Source organism: Salmo salar, chromosome 11 (genome assembly GCF_965601325.2).
Source record: "Salmo salar chromosome 11, fSalSal1, whole genome shotgun sequence".
NCBI lineage: Eukaryota > Metazoa > Chordata > Actinopteri > Salmoniformes > Salmonidae > Salmo > Salmo salar.
In genome coordinates, this window is record NC_138301.1 from 9,419,837 (window position 1) to 9,447,719 (window position 27,883).

General features: G+C 42.0%; 1 protein-coding gene across 2 annotated transcripts in view; it reads left to right on the top strand.

The window, feature by feature from the left end:
- LOC106561929 (CD151 antigen) overlaps positions 1-27,883 on the top strand; it is a 56,750-nt gene that overhangs the window by 13,006 nt on the left and 15,861 nt on the right. For both annotated transcript variants that reach the window (XM_014126335.3, XM_014126336.3), the window contains exon 3: positions 15,864-16,055. In XM_014126335.3, the coding sequence (XP_013981810.1) occupies positions 15,864-16,055 (192 nt within the window). The remainder of the gene's footprint in view (positions 1-15,863; positions 16,056-27,883) is intronic.

Genomic DNA, 27,883 nt, shown 5'->3' on the forward strand with positions numbered 1-27,883 from the left:
ATTGGGTTGAGGTCGGGTGATTGTGGAGGCCAGGTCATCTAATGCACTCTCCTTGGTCAAATAGCCCTTACACAGCCTGGAGGTGTATTTTGGGTCTTTGTCCTGTTGAAAAACAAATGATAGTCCTACTAAGCGCAAACCAGATGGGATGTTGTATTGCTGCAGAATGCTGTGGTGGCCATGCTGGTTAAGTGTGCCTTGTATTCTAAATAAATCACTAAGTGTCACCAGCAAAGCACAATCACACCACCTCCTCCATGCTTCATGGTGGGAACCACAAATGCGGAGATCATCCGTTCACCTACTCTGCTTCTCACAAAGACACGGCGGTTGGAACCAAAAATCATAAAATCTCAAGATTGCTCATGTTTCTTGGCCTAAGCAAGTCTCTTCTTCTTATTGGTGTCCTTTAGTAGTGGTCTCTTTGCAGCAATTTGACCATGAAGGCCTGATTCGCTCAGTCTCTTCTGAACAGTTGTTGAGATGTGTCTGTTACTTGAACTCTGCAGCAGAGGTAACTCTGGGTCTTCCGTTCCTGTGGCGGTCCTCATGAGAGCCAGTTTCATCATAGAGCTTGATGGTTTTTGCAACTGCACTTCAAGAAACGTAGACTTTTTCTGCATTGACTGACCTTCGTGTCTTAAAGTAATGATGGACTGTCATTTCTCTTTGCTTATTTGAGCTGTTTTTGCCATAATATGGACTTGGTCTTTTACCAAATAGGGCCTCAAACAGCAAGTATACAAAGTCTGTCTTTACATCCATTGCGAATGACCGTAGATCCTCAATGTAGCCTATTTGAACAATCTTTCCAGCTCGCTCCTTTTCGATAACCACTCAGCATGAACGCGGAAAGAAATGTCATGCTCTGAACAGTTGGAAACCATAAAATAGGACTAGCTGATTACTTCTTATCCCTTGCGCAAATAGTCTACTGCTGTGTCTTTCTGTCTGGAACTCACTGGTGCAGGAAACTCTTTGAGGGCCCAGAATATTTTATACTATGTTTCAAGTTCCTTGAAGACAGGCCATGCATAGCCAATGTGATTTATAGAATATTTTATTATTGGGATATTATCTACCTGCAGGCTGCAATGTTCTATTTGTTGGCTTTATGTAGGCTATTTTTACATATTGACAATTTGCTCCCGAGTGGCGCAGCAGTCTAAGGCACTGCGTCTCAGTGCTAGAGGCGTCACTACAGACCCTAGTTCGATCCCGGGCTGTATCACAACCGGCCGTGATCGGGAGTCCCATAGGGTGGCACAATTGGCCCAGCGTCGTCCGGGTTAGGGGAGGGTTTGGCTTGGATAGGCCGTCATTGTAAAATGAGAATTTGTTCTTAACTGTCTTGCCTAGTTAAATAAAGCTTAAAGATTTTTTTTAAAGATTTTAATCGTTTTCATTTAGTTAGGATTTTGATTAACCACATGAAATTGATTTTGAGATATGAAGACTTTATTCTAAAATAAATGAACGTGTTCAATGAAAATGGGGCAGCAGGTAGCCTAGTGGTTAGAGCGTTGGGCCAGTAACCGAAAGGTTGCTGGATCGAATCACCAAGCTGACAAGGTAAAAATCTGTCATTCTGCCCCTGAACAAGGCAGTTAACCCACTGTTCCCCGGTCGGTCGTCATTGTAAGTAAGAATGACTTGCCTAGTTAAATAAAGGTCCAAAAATATAAAAACTCTGAACTTGCACTCCGATAACTAGAAATTGTACGATGACTTGGCACTGGAAATGGAAAAGTTGCCGACTGCTGGTGTAGCCTATTATACCGGGCAAATTCAGGAGCTTAATGGCAGAATCTGGAAGGGCAGTGGGAGGAGGGGGGTCGGGAACAGTCTTACATCAGCGTGACTGACTGCGCGTGTGTTTGTGTATGTTTCACAGACTGAAAGTCATTGACATCGAGTGTATTGCCATCCATCTCCTCTGCTCCCTTCTTAGTGAATGAATGACCCTGCATTACAAGGAGATCAGTAGCTGTGTAAGTGATTGAGTTGGCACAGGGACACGTTTTCTGGCGCAGTGCTGCAACATCTGCTGACTGCACAGTACAAGTGTAAATGTATTATATAGTCGATTTTAACCGCTTGTCGTAATATTCAAACTGTGGATGAGGATGTATTTTCTAAGTTGATATAGGCCTACACTTCTAGAGGAAATGATTATGTTGCGTTTTAAAGAATACACACCAAATACTGGCATCTTAGTTAACACTCATGGGAACTATTCCACAGTATTTAATACTGCACAAGGATGAATGGCTATAAGGATTGAAGGTGGCAGTGGTTAATTTGTTTGCCACTGTAGGTGGTGGGCTGTAGCAAGCTATCTGCCTTAGGTTTTCGAGATGATCGAGCTATGTTAAGGGAGGAGCTGGTTTTTACAAATTGTTTATAGGGTTCATCCCATTTAGTCGGCTGGTCGATTGTTTGGTCAATAGGCTATTGGTCGACCGAGATTTCTTTAGTCAAGCAGTAGTGGACTGTTCCATTGTGAAGGTCGTGGGGATGGCACTGTACATCAGTCTGAGACATGTATATGGTTATATTACATAAGAACAATGGTGCAACACTAATACAAATAATATCTTTTTTTATAACAAATGCACTTTCTCCCGCAATGGATAGTGGTCGCTGTTGAATTGGCACCTTTTCCTAGACCATGTTGCTACAATGGCAAGAAAAAGTATGTGAACCCTTTGGAATTACCTGGATTACTGCATACATTGGACATCAAATTTGATCTGATCTTCATCTAAGTCACAACAATAGACCAACATAGTGTGCTTAAACTAATAACACAGAAATTATTGTATTTTTCTTGTCTATATTGACTACATCATTTAAACATTCACAGTGTAGGTTGGAAAAAGTATGTGAACCCCTAGGCTAATGACCAAAAGCTAATTGGAGTCAGGTGTCAGCTAACCTGGAGTCCAATCAATGAGGTGAGATTGGAGATGTTGGTTAGAGCTGCCCTGCCCTATAAAAAACACTCACAAAATTTGAATTTGCTATTCAGAAGAGGCATTGCCTGATGTGAACCATGCCTCGAACTAAAGAGATCTCAGAAGACTTAAGATTAAGAATGGTTGCCTTGCATAAAGCTGGCATGGGTTACAAAAGTATCTCTAAAAGCCTTGATGTTCATCAGTCCATGGTAAGACAAATTGTCTATAAATGGAGAAAGTTCAGCACTCTTGCTACTCTCCCTAGGAGTGGCTGTCCTGCAAAGATGACTACAAGAGCACAGCTCAGAATGCTCAATGAGGTTAATAAGAATCCTAGAGTGTCAGCTGAAGACTTACAGAAATCTCTGAACAGGCTAACAACTCTGTTGACGAGTTTTCGATACGTAAAACACTAAACAAGAATGGTTTTCATGGGAGGAGACCACAGAAGAAGCCACTGCTGTCCAAAAAAAACATTGCTGCACGTCTGAAGTTTGCATTAGTGCACCTGGATGTTCCACAGCGCTACTGGCAAAATATTCTGTGGACAGATGAATCTACAGTTGAGTTGTTTGGAAGGAACACAAACACTATGTGTGGAGAAAAAACGGCACGCACACCAACATCAAAACCTCATCCCAACTGTGAACTATGGAGGAGGGAGCATCATGGTTTGGGGCGTCTTTGCTGCCTCGGGCCTGGACAGCTTGCTATCATCGCCGGGAAAATGAATTTCCAAGTTTATCAAGACATTTTGCAGGAGAATGTTAGGCTATCTGTCCGCCAATTGAAGCTCAACAGAAGTTGGGTGATGCAACAGGACAACGACCCAAAACACAAGAGAAAATCAACAACAGAATGGCTTCAACAGATGAAAATACGCCTTCTGGAGTGGCCCAGTCATAGTCCTGACCTCAACCCGATTGAGATGCTGTGGTACGACCTCGAGGGCAGTTCACACCAGACATCCCAAGAATATTGCTGAACTGAAACAGTTCATCCTGACCGCTGTGCAGGTCTGATCCGCAACTACAGAAAATGTTTGGTTGAGGTAGATTGCTGCCAAAGGAGGGTCAACCAGTTATTAAATCCAAGGGTTCACATACTTTTCCCACCCTGCACTGTGAATGTTTACACGGTGTGTACAATAAAGACATGAAAATGTATAATTGTGTGTATTAGTTTAAGCAGACTGTGTTTGTCTATTGTTGTCACTTAGATGAAGATCAGATCAAATGTATGCAGAAGTCCAGGTATTTCCAAAGGGTATACATACTTTTTCTTGCCACTATAACTCTGGGTCTTCTTTTCCTATGGCGGTCCTCATGAGAGCCAGATTCATTATAGCGTTTGATGATTTTTGTGACTGAACCCTGGAAGAAACTTTCGATGTTCTTGACATTTCTGCGTTGACTGACCTTCGTGTCTTAAAGTAATGATGGACTGTCATTTCTCTTTGCTTATTTGAGCTGTTCTTGCCATAATATGGACTTGGTCTTATACCAAATACAGAAATTTTCTGTATACCACCGCTACCTTGTCACAACAACTGATTGGCTCAAATGCATTAAGAAGGAAAGAAATTCCACAAATTAACTTTTAACAAGGCACACCTGTTAATTGAAATGCATTCCAGGTGACTACCTCATGAAGCTGGTTGAGAGAATGCCAAGGCAAAGGCTAGCTACTTTGAAGAATCTCAAATATAAAGTATATTTTGATTTAACACTGCTTACTACATGATTCCATATGTGTTATTTCACAGTTTTGATGTCTTCACTATTATTCTACAATGTAGAAAATAGTCAAAATAAAGAAACCCCTGGAATGAGTTGGTGTCAAACATTTGACTAGTACTATATATTGTTGTGGAAATTCATGTATACTGAGAGACACTTGGACAATTATTCAAACAATACATTTTTATTTATCATCGATTGATTATTGCAATAATGAAGCTGGTCGCCCGCACACTCTGAAGTGTGTGTTGGCGAGAGCTTAACCTTCCAGAGGAATCCTGGTTATTATATATCTGACACTAAAAATGCTTAATAATGGCTGGCCATAAGCCACTGGGTTCATCTCGTGGTTATCTGCACTTCGTGTTGTTTTACCCCCAGCCCAGGTACCAGGATGATTAGGAACAATGAGGGTTTTGTTCTACTCCTCCAGGTTATCTCTATCGCAGTTCCACCCACCATATCTTGTCTATGGAATGCAGACTTTAGGTTTTAACACCAAGTCCACTATCAGCTCAAGCCCCAGAGGCCCAACTCAGTCCCACAGACACAGATGAGAGAGTACTCATCATAGCTATTCGATGCATAAACGGTATTAAACAATATTCTAATAATTCTATTACAATCCTCCATTTTGAGACTTCTCTCAACTTAAAAAGACATTTGAAATATCGCTAAGAAATTCTCTGCAGTTTAAGTCGGTATGAAACAAAATCATCATGTTGATACTGAGCATACTCCAATTCGTCAGCATGGTAGAAATAGCCATTTCCATCCCTATAGCACCATCTGAAGAAACTGAAATGAGCATTATCTTGTTGGATAAATTCAGGTAGTGACTACTGTTTTAAGTAAAATTTCTTCAAGTTAGTGCCTATTGAACATGACCCAGGACAAGCATCATGATCCCGCTATTCATAAGGCAACACCTATGGACTCTATGTCCATTAGCATAAACCTGCTATAGTTCCTGAGTATTATCATTATCATCAAAAATTGCAATTTGGTAATGGATATAGGTCAAATGGATTAGGATCAGTTTCACTCTCAGGATCAGAGTTCACCCTCTCCATCCACCAGGGCATGCTGAGAATAATGTCAACATCTTTGGTACACAACTTCTTTACACATGTCACAATCGACATGACAATCAATCCATAATACTTTAATTGCACCACTCATATAACAGATCTTTATTGTAAAGGGTTTTAACACTGTTTCCCATGCTTGTTCAATGGACCATTAACAATTAATGAACATGCACCCGTGGAACGGTCATTTAAGACACTAACAGCTTACAGACGGTAGGCAATTAAGGTCACAGTTATGAAAACGTAGGACACTAAAGAGGCCTTTCTACTGACTCTGAAAAACACCAAAAGAAAGATGCCCAGGGTCCCTGCTCATCTGCGTGAACGTGCCTTAGGGATGCTGCAAGGAGGCATGAGGACTGCCGATGTGGCCAGGGCAATAAATTGCAATGTCCGTACTATGAGCCACCTAAGATAGCGCTACAGGGAGACAGGATGGACAGCTGATGGTCCTTGCAGTGGCAGACCACGTGTAACAACACCTGCACAGGATCGGTACATCCGAACATCACACCTGCGGGACAGGTACAGGATGGCAACAACAACTGCCCGAGTTACACCAGGAACGCACAATCCCTCCATCAGTGCTCAGACTGTCCGCAATAGGCTGAGAGAGGCTGGACTGAGGGCTTGTAGGGCAGGTCCTCACCAGACATCATTGGCAACAACGTCGCCTATGGGCACAAACCCACCGTCGCTGGACCAGACAGGACTGGCAAAAAGTGCTCTTCACTGACGAGTCGCGGTTTTGTCTCAGCAGGGGTGATGGTCGGATTTGCGTTTATTGTCGAAAGAATGAGTGTTACACTGAGGCCTGTATTGGAGCGGGATCGATTTGGAGGTGGAGGGTCCGTCATGGTCTGGGGCGGTGTGTCACAGCATCATCGGACTGAGCTTGTTGTCATTGCAGGCAATCTCAACGCTGTGCGTTACAAGGAAGACATCCTCCTCCCTCGTGTGGTACCCTTCCTGCAGGCTTATCCTGACATGACCCTCCAGCATGACAATGCCACCAGCCGTACTGCTCATTCTGTGCTTGATTTCCTGCAAGACAGGAATGTCAGTGTTCTGCCATGTCCAGCGAAGAGCCCGGATCGCAATCCCATTGAGCACATCTGGGACCTGCTGGATCGGAGGGTGAGGGCTAGGGCCATTCCCCCCAGAAATGTCCGGGAACTTTCAGGTGCCTTGGTGGAAGAGTGGGGTAACATCTCACAGAAAGAACTGGCAAATCTGGTGCAGTCCATGAGGAGGAGATGCACTGCAGTACTTAATGCAGCTGGTGGCCACACCAGATACTGACTGTTACTTTTGATTTTGATCCCCCCTTTGTTCAGGGACACATTAAAATTTCTGTTATTCACATGTCTGTGGAACTTATTCAGTTTATGTCTGTGGAACTTGTTCAGTTTGTCTGTTGAATCTTGTTGAATCTTATGTTCATAGAAATATTTACACATGTTAAGTTTCCTGAAAATTAACACAGCTGACAGTGAGAGGACGTTTCTTTTTTTGCTGAATTTAGTTATTACCATTCTAACAACTTACTCAAATCAATTAGTCAGTTTTAAAAGTCGTTCAGTTTCCAAATCATAATCAAAACACAATTATCCAACCCACATTTTTAGGATGACATTGCTCAGTGATTCACATTGAGTGGCAGAACCGAAGTTAAAACCCTCAATTTAACACACATCCACACTGACAGAATGTACATTTTTATTAACATACAATATATTAATCTTATAATTCTAGTATTTAACTTTCTCATCGCGACTATAATTACAGATCAGTATCTCAATGCATTCTTAGTCTAAATTACTATAAATTTAGCAGTGTGTAGACTTCCACAATCAACCTGATACCCCCTAAATAACAATTTTGGACAAGTCTACATCAATTACAGGCACAGTTGACCAACCCCCCCTTTCTCCGGGCACTCATTCTTCTGGTGTCTCTTCATTGTCTTCTTCAGATGGCTTCACAGTTCAAAGTGGCTGGCCCATGATAATGTCCCAATTTCAATGTCTCACCTGAACCGCCACCACCTTTACTACCCATTATGTCTTGTCCATTTGCCAACCAGTATACCAGCAACAAGTATACCAGCAACAAGTTTTGGAACGGATCTCTCTCCATGCTCACTCCACGTGGACTACTGTCGCACTCCTGGGAGTGAGGGTTAGAGAGGGTTTTGAGGTCCACATGGTTTGGTCAAATTGACTACATCATTTAAACATTCACAGTGTAGGTTGGAAAAAGTATGTGAACCCCTAGGCTAATGACCAAAAGCTAATTGGAGTCAGGTGTCAGCTAACCTGGAGTCCAATCAATGAGGTGAGATTGGAGATGTTGGTTAGAGCTGCCCTGCCCTATAAAAAAACTCACAAAATTTGAATTTGGTATTCAGAAGAGGCCTGATGTGAACCATGCCTCGAACTAAAGAGATCTCAGAAGACCTAAGAGTAATTCCCCCATTTTGACACATGACTCACATGATTGTTTAAAAACCAACACTGCAAATCAAATTTGAATTACTACCATTAACTCCATAAATATTTTTTCTTACCCATAACTTGATTCAAGGAATAGAAAAATAGACTAGAGACAGGTCTGTCCTTTTTCGTGGTCCAAATCGCACAGATAACTATTAATTATAAACTTCTCCGTAATTATGAGTATTACAAATGACCTTCAAATCAGTATTACAAATGACCTTTAAATCACCAACCAATGTCTCATGGCTTTCCAGTGACGGCGATCAAACCACACTAGAAAGTCAGGTCAGAGGTCATTTAAACCCTTCAAATAAGTGTTTCTTTCCCTATTAGACAAATTATTTAAAAACAGTCAATGTCATACATTTTGTATCCCAGGTTACAGTAATTTCTTCAGTACATTTTTTATCAAAAGAATTCACGTGTTCAATTTACACAAAAAAAATTACAACTTCAAAAAATTCAATTTGTGTGCCCCTTTTAGATACCTCAGCTCTAATCTGTGAAAAACCCACTAAAACCAAATGAAATGGACCCCTCACAATAAGGCAGACATGGCATTAAAAACAATAACAAATATTAATAATATAGGGTAAAAACAATTTGCCAGGCCTTATTTAATGTGGGAGCTCCCTTAACATACATATTGTAGTGGACTTCCATCAGTCCTGGAAGAAAGAATCCTACTCAAAACACATCAGATAATGGTGTTCCAGTAAGTGGAATAGACACCTTCTAAAGTAAACAATTGTAGATAACCTTTCCGGTAATCTTATCATTGTCCCGAAACAAAAATTCAAGCCGTATGGGCTATTTTATTTAAATGTATTACCCGGACGGAGAAAATCCCATAAGCGTTTATAGTTTAATTGGTTCGCGTACAGAGTCCATGTATCACGTAGGACATCTTAGGTACTCACATTAACCATTCCATGTGCGTTTTCAATGACTCTCCATCGCTATACTCCCAGTGGATCCCAAAAAACGTTACTTTCCCGGACACTGCCCGGACTTTCATGGGAATAATGCTCCACACATATCCTCAACGGTTCTCTAGACTTCCAGAAATTATAGATAACGCTACATATCGAATCCAAATTTAAATCAACTTATTTTACACATTTCTATATCTTATCTAAACTTCAGATTAACACTTATTTCCACACTCACACAACTCTCATATCACATTCACAAACACAGGACACACAGGGGAATGAGACAGGCACTAGGAAAAACCAGTTAGCGCTGTTTTCAGATATCAAACCCTGTCTATATGAACAGGGAAACCCATACCATTATCAAAATATTGCCTAATTAGTGGTCCCAAAACGGGTGTTGTATCCACACTGGGATATCACCTGCTGCGATTACTGTGGTATAGATTCTTACAATTATCTAAATGTGCAAAACTACCTACGGAGTACCCATGTCTCCTATCTAACATGTAACACGGTCCCAAAAATCCAATCTTAACTCGTATTTTCTAAGTACCAGGAATATCAAAACACTCACAATAACACCTCACAATAGTAACCCAAGGTATACCTGTTTACCTCATTTATCAAAACATTTTATCAAAACATTACACGTTATAATTTGAGCTTCACCAAGCCGAGTGCACTCGCAAGATCACTTGCGCTCTAGTCCCTTGCTCTAAAGTTGTGGCCAAAAGTTTTGAGAATGACACACATTAATTTTCACAAAGTCTGTTGCCTCAGTTTGTATGATGGCAATTTGCATATACTCCAGAATGTTATGAAGAGTGATCAGATTAATTGCAATGAATTGCAAAGTCCCTCTTTGCCATGCAAATGAACTGTATCCCCAAAAAACATTTCCACTGCATTTCAGCCCTGCCACAAAAGGACCATGTCAGTGATTCTCTCGTTAACCTCTTACATCTAGACGTTCCGCTAGCGGAACACCTGCTCCAATAACCAATGATGGGCGTGGCGCGAAATACAAAGTCCTCGAAAATCCGAAAACTTCAATTTTTCAAACATATGACTATTTTACACCATTTTAAAGACAAGACTCTCCTTTATCTAACCACACTGTCCGATTTCAAAAAGGCTTTACAGCGAAAGCAAAACATTAGATTATGTCAGCAGAGTACCCAGCCAGAAATAATCAGACACCCATTTTTCAAGCTAGCATATAATGTCACAAAAAACAAAACCACAGCTAAATGTAGCACTAACCTTTGATTATCTTCATCAGATGACACTCCTAGGACATTATGTTATACAATACATGCATGTTTTGTTCAATCAAGTTCATATTTATATTAAAAAACAGCTTTTTACATTAGCATGTGACATTCAGAACTAGCATTCCCACCGAAAACTTCCGGTGAATTTACTAAATTACTCACGATAAACGTTCACAAAAAACAGAATTATTTTAAGAATTATAGATACAGAACTCCTTTATGCAATCGCTGTGTCCGATTTTAAAATAGCTTTTCGGTGAAAGCACATTTTGCAATATTCTGAGTAGATAGCCCGGCATCACGGGCTAGCTATTTTGACACCCACCAAGTTTGGCCCTCACCAAACTCAGATTTACGATAAGAAAAATTGGATTACCTTCACTGTTCTTCGTCAGAATGCACTCCCAGGACTTCTAGTTCAATAACAAATGTTGGTTTGGTTCCAAATAATCCATAGTTATATCCAAATAGCGGCGTTTTGTTCGTGCGTTCAAGACACTATCCGAAGGGTAAAGAAGGGTGACGCGCCCGGCGCGTTTCGTGACAAAAAAATTCGAAATATTCCATTACCGTACTTCGAAGCATGTCAACCGCTGTTTAAAATCAATTTTTATGCGATTTTTCTCATAAAAAAGTGATAATATTCCGACCGGGAAACCCTGTTTTCGTTCAAAGACGAAAAAATAAAAACATGGAGTCTTCTCGTGCACGCGCCCCCAGTCTCATTGTTCTCAGATCGACCACTATCCAAATGCGCTACTGTTTTTCAGCCATGGCCTGCAAAGTCACCATTCAACGTTCTGGCGCCTTCTGAGAGCCTATGGGAGCGTTAGAAAATGTCACATTACAGCAGAGATCCCCTGTTTTGGATAGAGATGATCAAGAAGGCCAAGAAATAGTCAGAGAGGGCGCTTCCTGTTTGGAATCTTCTCAGGTTTTGGCCTGCCAAATGAGTTCTGTTATACTCACAGACACCATTCAAACAGTTTTAGAAACTTTGGAGTGTTTTCTATCCAAAGCTAATAATTATATGCATATTCTAGTTTCTGGGCAGGAGTAATAATCAGATTAAATCGGGTACGTTTTTTTATCCGGCCGTGAAAATACTGCCCCCTATCCATAACAAGTTAACACAGGTGTGAGTGTTGACGAGGACAAGGCTGGAGATCACTCTGTCATGCTGATCGAGTTCGAATAACAGACTGGAAGCTTCAAAAGGAGGGTGGTGCTTGGAATCATTGTTCTTCCTCTGTCAACCATGGTTACCTCCAAGGATACATGTGCTGTCACCATTGCTTTGCACAAAAAGGGCTTCACAGGCAAGGATATTGCTGCCAGTAAGATTGCACCTAAATCAACCATTTATCGGATCATCAAGAACTTCAAGGAGAGCGGTTCAATTGTTGTGAAGAAGGCTTCAGGGCGCCCAAGAAAGTCCAGCAAGCGCCAGGACCGTCTCCTAAAGTTGATTCAGCTGCGGGATCGGAGCACCACCAGTACAGAGCTTGCTCAGGAATGGCAGCAGGCAGGAGTGAGTGCATCTGCACGCACTGTGAGGCAAAGACTTTTGGAGGATGGCCTGGTGTCAAGAAGGGCAGCAAAGAAGCCACTTCTCTCCAGGAAAAACATCAGGGACAGACTGATATCCTGCAAAAGGCACAGGGTTTGGACTGCTGAGGACTGGGGTAAAGTCATTTTCTTCGATGAATCCCCTTTCCGAATGTTTGGGGCATCCGGAAAAATGCTTGGCCGGAGAAGACAAGGTGAGCGCTTACCATCAGTCCTGTGTCATGCCAACAGTAAAGCATCCTGAGACCATTCATGTGTGGGGTTGCTTCTCAGCCAAGGGAGTGGGCTCACTCACAATTTTGCCTAAGAACACAGCCATGAAAAAAGAATGGTACCAACACATCCTCCGAGAGCAACTTCTCCCAACCATCCAGGAACAGTTTGGTGACGAACAATGCCTTTTCCAGCATGATGGAGCACCTTGCCATAAGGCAAAAGTGATAGCTAAGTGGCTCGGGGAACAAAACATCGATATTTTGGGTGCATGACCAGGAAACTCCCCAGACCTTAATCCCATTGAGAACTTGTGGTCAAACCTCAAGAGACGGGTGGACAAAGACCCACAAATTCTTACAAACTCCAAGCATTGATTTTGCAAGAATGGGCTGCCATCAGTCAGGATGTGGCCCAGAAGTTAATTGACAGCATACCAGGGCGGATTGCAGAGGTCTTGAAAAAGAAGGGTCAACACTGCAAATATTGACTCTTTGCATCAACTTCATGTAATTGTCAATGAAAGCCTTTGACACTTATAAAATGCTTGTAATTATACTTCAGTATTCCATAGTAACATCTGACAAAAATATCTAAAGACACTGAAGCAGCAAACTTTGTGGAAATTAATATTTGTGTCATTCTCAAAACCTTTGGCCACGACTGTACACATTAACCTCACCAGTCCTACTGTGATAAACCCAGTATAACGGATACACCTGTACTGAAAGGCCCTAGAGTCTGCAACACCACAAAGCAAGGGGCACCACCAAGCAAGCGGCATCATGAAGACCAAGGAGCTCTCCAAACATGTTGGGGACAAAGTTGTGGAGAAGTACAGATCAGGGTTGGGTTATAAAAAAATATCAGAAACATTGAACATCCCATGGAGCACCGTTAAATCCATTATTAAAAAATGGAAAGAATATAGCACCACAACAAACCTGCCAAGAGATGGCCACCCACCAAAACTCACGGACCAGGCAGGAAGGACATTAATCAGAGAGGCAACAAAGAGACCAAAGATAACCCTGAAGGAGCTGCTAAGCTCCACAGCAGAGATTGGAGTATGTCCATAGGACCACTTTAAGCCGTACATTCCAAAGAGCTGGGCTTTATGGAAGAGTGGCCAAAAAAAGCCATTGCTTAAAGAAAAAAATAAGCAAACACATTTGGTGTTCGCCAAAAGGCATGTGGGAGACTCCCCAAACATATGGAAGAAGGTACTCTGGTTAGATGAGATTAAAATTGAGCTTTTTGGCCATCAAGGAAAACGCTATGTCTGGCACAAACCCAACACCTCTCATCACCCATCCCCACAGTGAAGCATGGTGGTGGCAGCATCGTGCTGTGGGATGTTTTTCATCGGCAGGGACTGGGAAACTGGTCAGAATTGAAGGAATGATTGATGGCGCTAAATACAGTGAAATTCTTCAGGGAAACCTGTTTCTGTCTTCCAGAGATTTGAGACTGAGGACGGAGGTTCACCTTCCAGCAGGACAATGACCCTAAGAATCCTTCTAAAGCAACACACGAGTGGTTTAAGGGTAAACATTTAAATGTCTTGGAATGGCCTAGTCAAAGCCCAGACCTCAATCCAATTGAGAAGCTGTGGTATGGCTTAGATTGCTGTACACCAGCGGAACCCATCCAACTTGAAGGAGCTGGAGCAGTTTTGCCTTGAAGAATGGGCAAAAATCCCAGTGGCTAGATTTGCTAAGCTTATAGAGACATACCCCAAGAGACTTGCAGCTGGTGGCTCTACAAAGTATTGACTTGCGGGGGGGGGGGGGGGGGGGCGGCATGTTGGTAGGCATGTTGTGTAAATTAAATGATACAAACCCCCCCAAAAATTCCAGGTTGTAAGGCACAAAATAGGAAAAATGCCAAGGGGGTGGCACTGTAACTCTGATTTAGGTGTTTACATGTCCTAATAATTCAAAAGATTGCTCAGAAAAACAGGTTTTAATCAGCATATGCTTACTTCGATTATGATCTTATGTGATTTAAGATAAGCAGAGTAAGGTGTCTACATGACTAATGCCATAATCAGTTTAATATCAAATGATTAGTGTGCATGTAAACATACTGAACATTTTAGTATTTGAAACTCAAACATTACTTTCTCAACTCCTTTTTCTATAATCCTACAGGCTCTTTATCATTCTCTATTCCTTATATTCCAATGCATCCGACATCATGCAATGCCCACCATGGTATTGACCAGCTGCTATTTGAGGACTCCTCTGGTTTAGAAACCAAACTCTGGTTATCTTATTGCGGAGCCCATTGTACAACAGTTTTTAGAGAATATTTTATTGCAAGGTATGCTGTATGTGTAGGTTATGTCATATGTATTGGCTAATATGCAAATGCAGCTGTTGTTTTTTAAACCTCCGTTCTAGCATACAGTGCATTCGGAATGTATTCCGACCCCTTTTTCCACTTTTTGTTATGTTACAGGCTTATTTTAAAATGTATTTTTAAAAAAATCCCTCATCAATCTACATACAATACCCCATAATGACTAAGCAAAAACAGGATTTTAGATCTTTCAGCAAATGTATTTCTCACATTTGCGAAAATGGCCCTTGAATGTTTAGGCACACCTACTGGAGAGCACTTCTTTGTCAACACCCATTCACCATCGTTCACACCCTCTAAAGCCTTAGTCCCACCCATCTCTTTAAGGATTCACATCTGGCCCAGGACTAGGATTGATCCAAGCATTCTGACCTAACGACAGCAGTCAAGCACCCAAGCTAACTGGCTGATGTTGGATAGTTTGCTAGCTACTTCCAGACACAAATGAGAGAACAGCTCACTCTGACCATTTTACTCACCCTAGCAAAGCTGGTTAGGCTGTTTTTATGTTATCCAGAGCATTGGTGACAGTAACTGTGCTGCTGGCAACAATTTAATTACGCTTTTTTGGCCAACGTTTACTGACACTGGCCATATTCAATGGATGTTGATCGTTGGTAAATTTGTCAGTTATTCTGGGCTCTGGCACACAGAAGAGAGTGCTCTGAAATCAGAGTAGATAGCTAGAGTGAATTTACCAGCCACGTCTATTGGCCGTTGTCACAGTGACATCATGAATATTCTATTTGTATTAAAATGGTTACTTGCATAGTGGAGTCTTTTGTTTAGACATGAACCATAATCCCAACTCATAACGTTAGTGCCCTGCATGAATCTGCAGGTAGCTAACCAACCAGGTTCCGTGTTAGCTAGCTAACATTAGGCAATAACTAGCAATACAAATGGCTCTGAGATACGAATAATATAACTACACAGATCATACACATAACTTTAGCTAGCGAGCCAGCCAGCTAACTTTAGCTGGCTAGGTAATAGTACACTTTAACTTGAAATGAAAACGACTATCTTAACTGTATACATGGATGGACACTTCTCCCGCTCTGTCAGGGATGCCATGGTTGCCCTTAGTTTGAAGATATAATCTGGAGACAATCAAACGGCAGAATTTTGATTGCACTGATTTCATAAGTCGGTCCTCCACAAAGTGGAGAGCAACACTTATGCAGTTCTACAACGTGATATCTTTGTCCTCCCAGCTGGCAGGGGGCGTGGTGATGGCGGTGGGCATCTGGACGCTGGTGGAGAAGAGCGACTACATCAGCCTGCTCTCCTCCGCGACCTACGCCGCCTCCGCCTACATCCTGATCCTAGCCGGGGCCATAGTCATGGTGACGGGAGTGCTGGGTTGCTGCGCCACCTTCAAGGAGCAGAGGAGGCTGCTGAGAGTGGTGAGTGGTGACCCTCAAATATGCACAGACATTTGCATGCACACACACACATGTGTGACAAGTGGAAATTCTGTCCCAACTTGGACGCAAACTTCCAACCCTCCACACCGTAACACATATTAAAGTTTATTTGCCGCATGCACAGGATACAACAGGTGTAAAATTCTTACCTTGAGAGCTCTTTCCCAACAATGTATAGATAATAATCAAAAATATAATAAACACGTAAGAAACTCAAGAATGCAAGTATATACATGTCAGAGCCAGTACCTTACTCAATGTGCAGGGAGACTGGGGTGGTTGAGGTAGGTTTATACATAAGTGTCTGGTAGTAGGATATACATAGAAACAGGTCTAAAAAGTATCAGTAATGAGTGTGTGAGTATGTGAGTGACAGTGAACGTGTGTGTCTAAATGGGTAGAGACCTGTGGATGGGCATAGTAAGTGGGGATAGGCTGTGGGAGAGGGAGAGCAGTAGTTGTTAGCCATTTAAGTCTTGTGGCCAGGGGATAAAATCTGTTGGTCTGTGCCTTGATGCAGTGGTACCGCCTGCTGGACGGGAGCATGGAGAACAGTCTCAAGTGGCTGGAGTCTTTGGCAATTTTTCAGGCCTTTCTCATATTTCACCTGGCATGTGCGTCCTGGATGACTGGGAGATCACCCCCAGTGATGTGCTGCGTCGTTCGCATCACCCTCTGTTGGGCCTTCTGGTCGAGGGCGGTGCAGTTGCCAATCCAGACGGTGTTACAACCAGTCTCGAGGATGCTGTCGATTGTGCAGCTCTAAAAGTTCCTGAGGATCTGAGGGGCCATTTCAAATCGTGTCAGCCTCCTGAGGGAGAAGAGGCACTGCTTTGCCTTCTCTACAACTGTGCTGGTGTGAGTAGACCATGTTAGGTCCTCAGTGGTGTGGACACAGAGGAACTTGAAGCTCTTGACCCTCTCCACTGCAGCCCTGTGGATGGGGGTGTACACGCTCTGATGCTGCTGATGGTCATTAGTAGCCTACCAAACTTGCTAACTGCCTGGTACTCAGCACTCTTGTCCTTCTAATCACTCTGACATCAATGCAAATGTACTCGAAATTCGAATGAAACACTTCATGAGAGTCCATAAGCTCATGTTGCGCAACATTTCAATAGGCTATGCAATTGTGGGAGAAAACAGAGTGATGGCCTCTAGTAAAAAGATAATGGTCCATTCTAAATCAAAACAAATTGTATATGTAAAGACAAGATTAAATCAAGAATAGTCTGATGGGTGACAATATTAGCCTATCACTTGTGAATTATGTATTATCACTTGTGAATGATGCCCAGCATAAGAAACAATGCCTTTTTGCGACGGTTTTCCCTTGGCCTTAGTTTCATCAGGACGCCCTCTCTCCTGTGTTTCGTCTTGAGTAGCCTGAAGATTGGGTCGTAGGTACACAAAGAGCCCAGGGCAGATGAGTCGAAGTTGAAGCCTGAATTGAGGTTAGTAACTTCCCATCTGGTGTTCGAGTTGTTGTCGGTCATAAGAAATGATAGTGGATAACGCCGGTAAGAGACATATCGACCCTTCAGCCATCGGAGAGGTGCGTCAACTGCTGAAGCTTATGTGCAAACTCCTAGAATAGGCAAAAGCCAATGTATTGGACCTTATCAGAAAACATTCATTCTATAAGCTAAAATGACATGTAGATATAGTCAACACTTGTCACATATGTTATAATTTTATTGTTGACTATTTATATCATTTTTCTTTCCTGCTACCGAAGAATGCTCTTTGTTGAAACACACACAGCACATTTACTCTTGCGTTGGGCATGGTTGGTGAGCTTAGTCTAAGTATTGTGGGGGTGCATCAACCACACACATAATACAAGAGACATATCATATTTAATATATCCTCTGAAACATGAACTGCTGGAAAACACACACATATCTCCCCCCCACACACAACCCTTTTTATTTTATTATTGTATTTATGTATTTCACCACACACACACACACCACAACCTTTTTTATTTTATTATTGTTTTTATGTATTACACACACAGACACACACACACACACCACAACCTTTTTTTTAAATTATTATTATTCCACACAGACTTTTTTATTTTATTATATATTAATATATATATAATATGTGTATGTAGTTTTTTGGGGGGGTTTCTCACACACACATTTGGATTGTCCTGGTATATATTGTGTATTATTTTCCTTGTGTATTATTTTCCTATGGACTTTACTCTAACCAAATAATATATAGATATACAGTGCCTTCGGAAAGTATTCAGACCCCTTAACTTTTTCCAAATTTTGTTACGTTACAGCCTTATTCTAAAATGGATTAAATAAATAAATAAAAATCTACAGCAATCTACACACAACACCCCATAATGACAGAGAAAACAGGTTTTAAGATTTTCTTTTGCAAATGTATTAAAAATAAAAAACATACTTTACATAAATATTCAGACCCTTTGCTTTGAGACTCGAAGTTGAGCTCAGGTGCATCCTGTTCCCATTGATCATCCTTGAGATGTTTGTACAACTTGATTGGAGTCCACCTGTGGTAAATTCAATTAATTGGACATGATTTGGAAGGTACTCACCTGTCTATATAAGGTCCCACAGTTGACAGTGCATGTCAGAGCAAAAACCAAGCCATGGGGTCGAAGGAATTGTCCGAAGAGCTCCGAGACAGGATTGTGTCGAGGCACAGATCTGGGGAAGGGTACTAAAACATTTCTGCAGCATTGAAGGTCCCCAAGAACACAGTGGCCTCCATCATTCTTAAATGGAAGAAGTTTGGAACCACCAAGACTTCCTAGAACTGGCCGCCTGGCTAAACTGAGCAATCGGGGGAGAAGGGCCTTGGTCAGGGAGGTGACCAAGAACCCAATGGTCACTCTCACAGAGCTCTAGAGTTCCTCTGTGGAGATGGGACAACCATCTCTGCAGGACTCCACCAATCAGGCGTTTATGGTAGAATGGCCAGACGGAAGCCACTCCTCAGTAAAAGCCACATGACAGCCCGCTTGAAGTTTGGCAAAAGGCACCTAAAGACTCTGACTATGAGAAGCAAGGTTCTCTGGTCTGCTGAAACCAAGATTGAACTCTTTGGCCTGAATGCCAAGTGTCCCATCTGGAGTAAACCTGGCACCATCCCTACGGTGAATCATGGTGGTGGCAGCATCATGCTTTGGGGATGTTTTTCAGCGGCAGGGACTGGGAGACTAGTCGGGATCGAGGGAAAGATGAACGGAGCAAAGTACAGAGAGATCCTTGATGAAAACCTGCTCCAGAGCACTCAGGACCTCAGACTAGGTTGAAGGTTCACCTTCCAACAGGACAACGACTCTAAGCGCGCACACACACACACACACACACACACACACGACAACGCCAGAGTGGCTTTGGGACAGGTCTCCGACTGTCCTTGAGTGTCCCAGCCAGAGCTCGGACTTGAACTCGATCTAACGTCTCTGAAGAGTCCTGAAAATAGTTGTGCAATGACGCTCCCCATCCAAATTGACAGAGCTTGAGAGGATCTGCAGAGAAGAATGTGAGAAACTCCCCAAATACAGGTGTGCAAAGCTTGTAGCATCACACCCAAGAAGACTCGAGGCTTTATTCACTGCCAAAGGTGTTTCAACAAAATACTGAGTGAAGGGTCTGAATACTTACAGTACCAGTAAAAAGTTTGGACACACCTACTCATTCAATGGTTATTTATTTTTACTAATTTCTTCATTGTAGAATATTAGTACAGGCATCAAAACTATTAATAACACATGGAATCATGTAGTAACCAAAAAAGTGTTAAACAAATCAAAAAATATTTTAGATTCATCAAAGTAGCCACCCTTTGCCTTGATGACAGCATTGCACACCTTTGTCATATTCTCTCCATTAACGTCAGCTGGAATGCTTTTCCAACAGTCTTGAAGTTCCCACATATGCAGAGCACTTGTTGGCTGCTTTTCCTTCACTCTGCAGTCCAACTCATCCCAAACAATCCTAATTGGGTTGAGGTTAGGTGATTGTGGAGGCCAGGTCATCTGATACAGCACTCCATCACTCTCCTCCTTGGTCAAATAGCCCTTACACAGCCTGGAGGTGTGTTGGGTCATTGTCCTGTTGAAAAACAAATGATGGTTCCACTAAGCGCAGCAAAGCACCATCACACCACCACCTCCATGCTTCACGATGGGAACCACACCTGCGGAAATCATCCGCTCACCTACTCTGCGTCACAAAGACACAGATTTCCACCGGTCTGATATTCATTTCTCGTGTTTCTTGGCCCAAGCAAGTCTCTTCTTCTTCTTGGTGTCCTTTAGTTGTGGTTTCTTTGCAGCAATTCGACCATGAAGGCCTGATTCACGCAGTCTCTGAACAGTTGATCTTGAGATGTGTCTGTTACTTGATCTCTGAAGCATTTATTTGGGCTGCAATTTCTGAGGCTGGTAACTCTAACATATCCTCTTGTGACGACCCTCCCGGCTCCGCCCACCGTCATCCTAATAAGGAAAACAAGAGCAAAGAGAAAGAATACGACAGACCGAGTGGGAGGGTCGTCACACTCTGCAGCAGAGGTAACTCTGGGTCTTCCTTTCCTGTGGCGGTCCTCATGAGAGCCGTTTCGTCATAGCGCTTGATGGTTTTTGCGACTACACTTGAAGAAACTTTCAAAGTTTTTGAAATCTTCCGTATTGACTGACCATGTCTTAAAGTAACGTTGGACTGTTGTTTCTCTTTGCTTATTTGAGCTGTTTTTGCCAGAATATGGACTTGGTCTTATACCAAATAGGGCTATTTTCTGAACACCCCTACCTTGTCACATCACAGCTGATTGGCTCAAACGCGTTGAGGAATGAAATTCCACAAATTAACTTTAACAAGGCACACATGTTAATTGAAATGCATTCCAGGTGAAGCTGATTGAGAAATTGCCAAGAGTGTGCAAAACTGTCAAGGCAAAGGGTGGCTAATACTTCTAGAATCATTTTGTGGTGATTATAGATACTCAATGTCCTTCAGGCTATAGGGAAGTTCTACTTCCATCATTAAAACATAAAAACATCAAACGGGGCACGGACTCGGGAGGAATTATCATATGGAGTAAACAGGACCTTTCACGGAGCCAAATCAAAAAGGGTAACACCCACATTTGGTTAACTCAACAAAACAACAATCCTTAGTGACAATTATTTATATACAGTTGTGGTGTGTGCTTCCCCCTGATGATATTCGCCAAAGAGAGACCAACCAGTTTTAAAGCGGAGGGAAATGTGCTTTTGTCTGGGGATTTTAATGCTAGAACAGGTTCTGAACCTGAATGTGTAAACCCTGAGTGTAATAGACATACTGTATATTTGGACATTCCTCCTTATACCCGATTCCCATCCCTAGTAATGAAATAGCCCTGACCAGGTAGTGAACAAAAATGGAAAGGTGTTAGTGCATCTATTTATTTAGATCTTTGTCAAATAGAAAACATCACCAGCTACAAGATAGAGACGTTCAGCAACAATATTGTGACACATTGAAAGAATACTAACAAAACCTAAGATGTAAAAAACTGAAGAATTTTGAGAACAGTATGAAAGCGGTTTGAAGACTCCATTGATGGAAACCAGTTCTGGGAGAAATGGAATACTGTAAATGGAAAACAGAGAAATGACCTAGCCATTCAAAATGGCAACATTTGGAAAGATCACTTTGAAAGTCTCTATGGAATAATTCCATCAGAAGACTTTACTTTAAACCAAAAAAGTATGCAAGAAAAACTCGGCTCCCTAGAACACACAATTAAAAAACAACAAGAACCAATTTGACCACCTTTTTATTTGACACATTTGATAATTTTTACAAAAACACAGAATAAACTAAATTGCTCAAAAGAGAATACAAATTGGAAGAATATCTCTACTATGTCACAGATACAAAATAGACGTCAACAGTGAAGAGGCGACTCCGGGATGCTGGCCTTCTGATCAATTTGATGTTATTTTAATGGACAAAAAATGTGCTTTTCTTTCAAAAACAAGGACTTTTCTAAGTGACCCCAAACTTTTGAACTGTAGTGTTTATACTGTATTCTATACTATCTATTGCATCTTAGCCTATGCCTAGAGAGAGCTTGCAGAAAGAGAGCACAGAAGGAGAGAGAGCTTGCAGAAGGAGAGCACAGAAGGAGAGAGAGCTTGCAGAAGGAGAGCACAGAAGGAGAGAGAGCTTGCAGAAGGAGAGCACAGAAGGAGAGAGAGCTTGCAGAAGGAGAGCACAGAAGGAGAGAGAGCTTGCAGAAGGAGAGCACAGAAGGAGAGAGAGCTTGCAGAAGGAGAGCACAGAAGGAGAGAGAGCTTGCAGAAGGAGAGAGCTTGCAGAAGGAGAGAGAGCTTGCAGAAGGAGAGAGAGCTCGCAGAAGGAGAGAGAGCTCGCAGAAGGAGAGAGAGCTCGCAGAAGGAGAGAGAGCTCGCAGAAGGAGAGAGAGCTCGCAGAAGGAGAGCGAGCTCGCAGAAGGAGAGCGAGCTCGCAGAAGGAGAGCGAGCTCGCAGAAGGAGAGCGAGCTCGCAGAAGGAGAGCGAGCTCGCAGAAGGAGAGCGAGCTCGCAGAAGGAGAGCGAGCTCGCAGAAGGAGAGCACAGGAGAGAGTGAGAGGGAGAGAGCTCGCAGAAGGAGAGCACAGAAGAAGAGAGCGAGTGCTCACAGAAGGTGAGCACAAAAGGAGAGAGAGAGCAGAAACGGGAGTGCAGAAGGAGCGAGAGCTCACAGAAGGAGAGCACAGAAGGGGGGAGAGCGCTCACAGAAGGAGAGCACAGAAGGAGCGAGAGAGAGCGCTTATCGGAGAGAGTGCTCATGAAGGAAAGCACAGAAGGATAGAGAGAGTGCTCACAGAAGGAGAGGGAGAGGTTTGGTATGAGCACAGTTCATTGTTCTGGGGCAGAATTGAAAGAGATGTGGCACAGAGAGTGGAGCGAACCTGTTTCCCTTCCAAACAGACACAATTTATACCACGGCTGAGTCAGAAAACCCCAGAGGCAGTGAATGGAGAAACTGACCTCATACTCTCACTGACCAGAGCCCGCAAGGCTGTCATAGACCCAGCTGAACTGTGGTGGAAGCAGAGCCAAACTTAAAGGGGTAGTGCACCCAAATGACATGTGTTCTTCTTTTCCTCACCTTTGAAGTAATTCAATATGAATTACTGTAATTTACAATAACACTTTCATTACTTAGCCTGTGGTGTCCATGGCTAACATTCACATTGATTACTCTAAAGTAATAGTTGGTAAGGTGCCCTTGTCTCAGAATGAGAAGAATACCCTGTCGACTTTTAAACATGGTGCAAATTACGTCTACACCAATGCCTGCTGACATGTTGCCAAATAATTTTATTGGTTGGTGAGGAACAGAACTAGTGTTATGACGTTGCCCTGTTGGGGGAGGTTTATGACCCCCATAAATACCTTTCCCCCTTTTCTCTCCACTCTACAGAATGGACTCTTGGGGATGGGGAAAGGTACAATATTTCTGTAATCCAACCAGTTGAAAGAAGTCCGTTGGTACTTAAAAAATATGTCAGATCAGTTGGTGTCTTGGACATATCTGATGATAGGACGACATAAATTGTATCATGGAAAGTCTACACATTCTAGTTATCAGATTCACATGGAATTATTTTGCAATTTAAATGTTTTAAATATGAGACTATTTGTGAAAAGATTAAATGTGATTTTAGCTTCTAAATGAGAGAATTGGTTTCATAAAGTAAACTATGCTCACTCAGTGGCCATGCCCAAGTGAACAGACATTGGTTGAGAACTATGAAACACGCCCTTCTCTCCCCCACTACAAAAGCCTTTGACGGAAGTCAAACCTTAGTTCCCGACAACGTGAGGACTGGTGTCCATACGTTTAAAAGGGCTAATTCCATTGTGGAGGTGACGATCACCACGCTGGAAGGATGAATTTCGACTAGACCAGCCAGAATACAGCACTAGCTGAGTATGGCAAAATGGTATGAACTTTGAACTCTTATTCACTAAAGAAGAATTGATACATCCTAGAAGTTACCAGCTGCAGCTGTACGTGGCCTAGGAAAGGACAGACCATCTCCTGAGAAGACAGGGTACAACGTATCCGCCATACAACACTACGACCAGACAGATTCTGGGGGCGGTCTCTGCTGGGCAAACCAGTCTTCCATCTTCGACCCATCTATCGAAGCGCAGCTCAGTGTGTGTGTATATATATATATATATATCTTGCATTTTCCTTTTCCGCATGGGCGACTATTAGAATGCATAAGATTCTGTATTTACGTCAGCATAGCTTTTCAAGGTCCGATAGAGACCCAAACTCATTTGTACCTCAAGTCTTCCCGCTCTTTCATTCAAACCCAACCCCCTTTCTTTGTGTAACCAGCCTTCATATCGGTTCCATCCGCTAGGGACTTTTTATTTTATGACATGATTAGTAATCGATGTATGATCCATCCTGTGTATATGTAATTCTGTGTGATTATTTAGGTAGTTAGTAAATAAATCATTAAACCAATTTTTGAATTGCTGATTCAACTCATTAGACAGGGTTCGTGAAGATAACCAAGAATTTTACGACGTTCAGATGAGACTGAATAAGGTGACGATTAATAATTGACTGCTATTGATATAAAAGATCTTCAAGAGTGGATTCGGGAGATAGGCGCTTTATATAAACTAATGCTTCCGTGGTGCCCCAGGTTATTAACGAGTTAATTGTTGCATGGTTTAATTCAATCACGTAATCAATCAAATGTTAGGTAATCGATTTGATAAAATAGCATGTCGTATAATTTAATCAGTCAGAGACATGACACTAGGGAAACGGAGCCTGTATGTTGTGTATGGTTTTGGCATGCGATGACCTGCATGCCAAAATTTTAATTCAAGTGATATGTAGGTATTCATAATCTGTTTTCCATATCAAAGTGAACATGGACTTTTGAGGAAACCAATACTAAAACCTCAATGTGTTTAGTTATTTAGTAATAATAGGATCTCTATTCAGTCCTTACCCTGACCTTTTGTGCATTATATTCCTTAGTGAAGGGACAAGGGAGGAGTAGTTGAAACGCCCTAATCCAGTATTATTCATTCACATTGGGTAAGGCTTCTCAAACTATTGTGTTATCTGCTCCTGTTCTAGATGGGCCTTTGCTGTATGTCCACTTTTGATCCCAAACGTATGCTGTGGCTTTTCTGTGCAAGTGTGTGTGTGTGTGTGTGTGTGTGTGTGTGTGTGTGTGGGGGGGAATGCAGAGTGCATCCCAAGGAGTTAAGATTAGGCCGATGAATCATGCTGAAGGAATTAACTTGTCAGGAGGGAGGGAGGGGAGAGACGGTGAGGAAGGAGAAGGGGTGTGTGTGTGTGTGTGTAACTTAACCCTGGCAACGAGAGGCGAGAAGACTGCTGTCGAATCTGTGTGAACTACCTCCGATGTTTGCCTCAACAGCTATATCGGCGTTCTGTATATCACAGGTGTGTGTGTGTGTGTGTGTGGTGTGTGTGTGTGTGTGTGTGTGTGTGTGTGTGTGTGTGTGTTTGTGTCTCTCTCTGTGTGCGTTAGAGTTGGCCAATATCAGTCTTTTCCTATCATGATTATGTACCAAAAAAACATTGATATACGATGCTATCGCCCCCTATTGGCCAACCTCCCCAAATTATATATTTATAAGTATGAAAGAATACTGCTAAAATTAAAGTAGGGCTACAGTGAGGAAATCGAATGCAACTGGACGAAAGAGAATGTTGTTGAAAGCCTGGGCAGAGGCTAAGTGCAGGCACATCTTTTCTAATGTTGCTTTCTGGTGGAGGAGTGTTAGCATGGAGTGTGTGTGTGTGTAAGTGTGGCACACTGATGGAGCAGTGACCGTCTGATGAGGAATGGGCTGTGTTACCGTAGTGACGTGGGCTGGATGGAAGCAATCTACCGCAGAACCATATCTACAGTATATATATGACTGGTCTACTGTCTTCAGAACTGGATAATAATTGCTTTATTTGCCTCATAAAATATATATATTTTTTAAATATTGTTTTCAATAAGAAAAGCGAACCACATTTCTGGGATCTTTTATTTGAAACATGGGACCTACACTTTACATTGCGTTTATTTATGTTCAGTGTATGAAATGTATGGCTCGCCAATTCTGACTATTTGGCCCACTTCTATTCAAGGCTAGAACTACTTATTTTTTTCTAGTGGTTCTAATGCTTCTGACCTTGATGTGCATTTTGATAATGTATCTTTTTCACTTTTGAATGTATAGTGTTGTTTACTAGGTGTTGTGTAATGAATTTTGGCTGTTCTGTGACCACTCCCTCCCTCAATCAGGGGTGGAAAATGCTTTGTTCGAAAGAAGACTTTGTTTCATCGTATGTTCGGCCATGCAGCCGAACCGCGCTGGAGTTTTTAAATCTTTGTTCCATTGAACATGCCATACAAATAAAGATATTTTAATTCATTATATGAAGTGCCTTGATTCTCCTTTCTTTTTGATGACAAATTGACCCCTTTTACCAAAAAGCACCTTCTATCTACGAAGACCTATTATTGTGTACCCTAGCAGCACTTTCCTTATTTTTTTCTACAAATAATTTAGTTTGTCCTATCATAAAGCTTTTATTGATAATAGCCTAGGCTATAGACTTTCATTGTTATTTTTGAAAGTCACAATTTTAGGCTAGAATATTTGGGAAATACGCTACTGCTCATTGGGCTTGGGCGGTATGCAGATTTTCATATCGTCATACTGTCTTTTTCTCATCCCGGGATTTATGTTATTACCGGCATAGCACACAAGGGGGCTCAAATAATGCAAGAAAAGTCCATTGTGCCTCTATTACCAGGATGCCAACAGAATTAGCACAAACTAATAGCGAAATCACATAGACGCTGTTAGCTAAATGCTAACGAGCGTAAACGAACATAAAGACAGGTGAAATGAAGAACGCAATCTGATTTATCTACTAACTTATTGCACAAATTGACTGGAGGTATTAACTTAAAGTAGCTACAAATATTCCAATTTATTGAAAAACTTCAAATAAGTTGTCTTGATGGTTTTGAAAAACTATCCCGTGACTTTTTTTAAAAAATACCCTTGTATAAGGTATATACGCTATACCGCCCAAGCCAACTGTTCATAACTTTGACTTGAATTAAAGCTTTTATGATAGGCCAGTAGGAGAAATGAGGATAGGTTTTTGGCCATTTGGTTTTCAACCACACTTGGTGGGATTTTCCCAGCCCGCAACCTGATTAAACTTGTCATTAGATTTTTCTATAGGCTATTGCTATTGTTTGTTCTCTACCATTATTAGTCCCCTGTCTACGTTACGTTTTTAGGCTATTCAAATAACTTTTGGGGAGAAAGCCATGCATAAAACGATGAAGCGTAGCCTTCAGTCATATTCATATAGCCTATCAAAATATTTTTTACGGCTTAACACAAGATGGTTAAGGAGTGTCCATTTATACATAAAAAAAAATGTTTAGGCTATAGTCTAAAGCCCATGCATCCAACAGAAAGAGAAAGGAACAATGTTTTTTGACTGGACATTTTGCGCTTCTTTGGTGGAATTCTCCGCTCTGTCTGGCCTACATTCCTCTCTAGCAATCTGTATCACCTTTTACAAAGGTAATAGCAAGTAGGAATAGGCAAATTACTCGGAATGTCACTTGTGTGCTGCCCTACTTTGCACTGTGAGACACCGTTCTTTACTGCAGGGCACCAACCATCGTCTGGCATATCACGATGTCGTTACCATCGACGATGATTGACAGCCA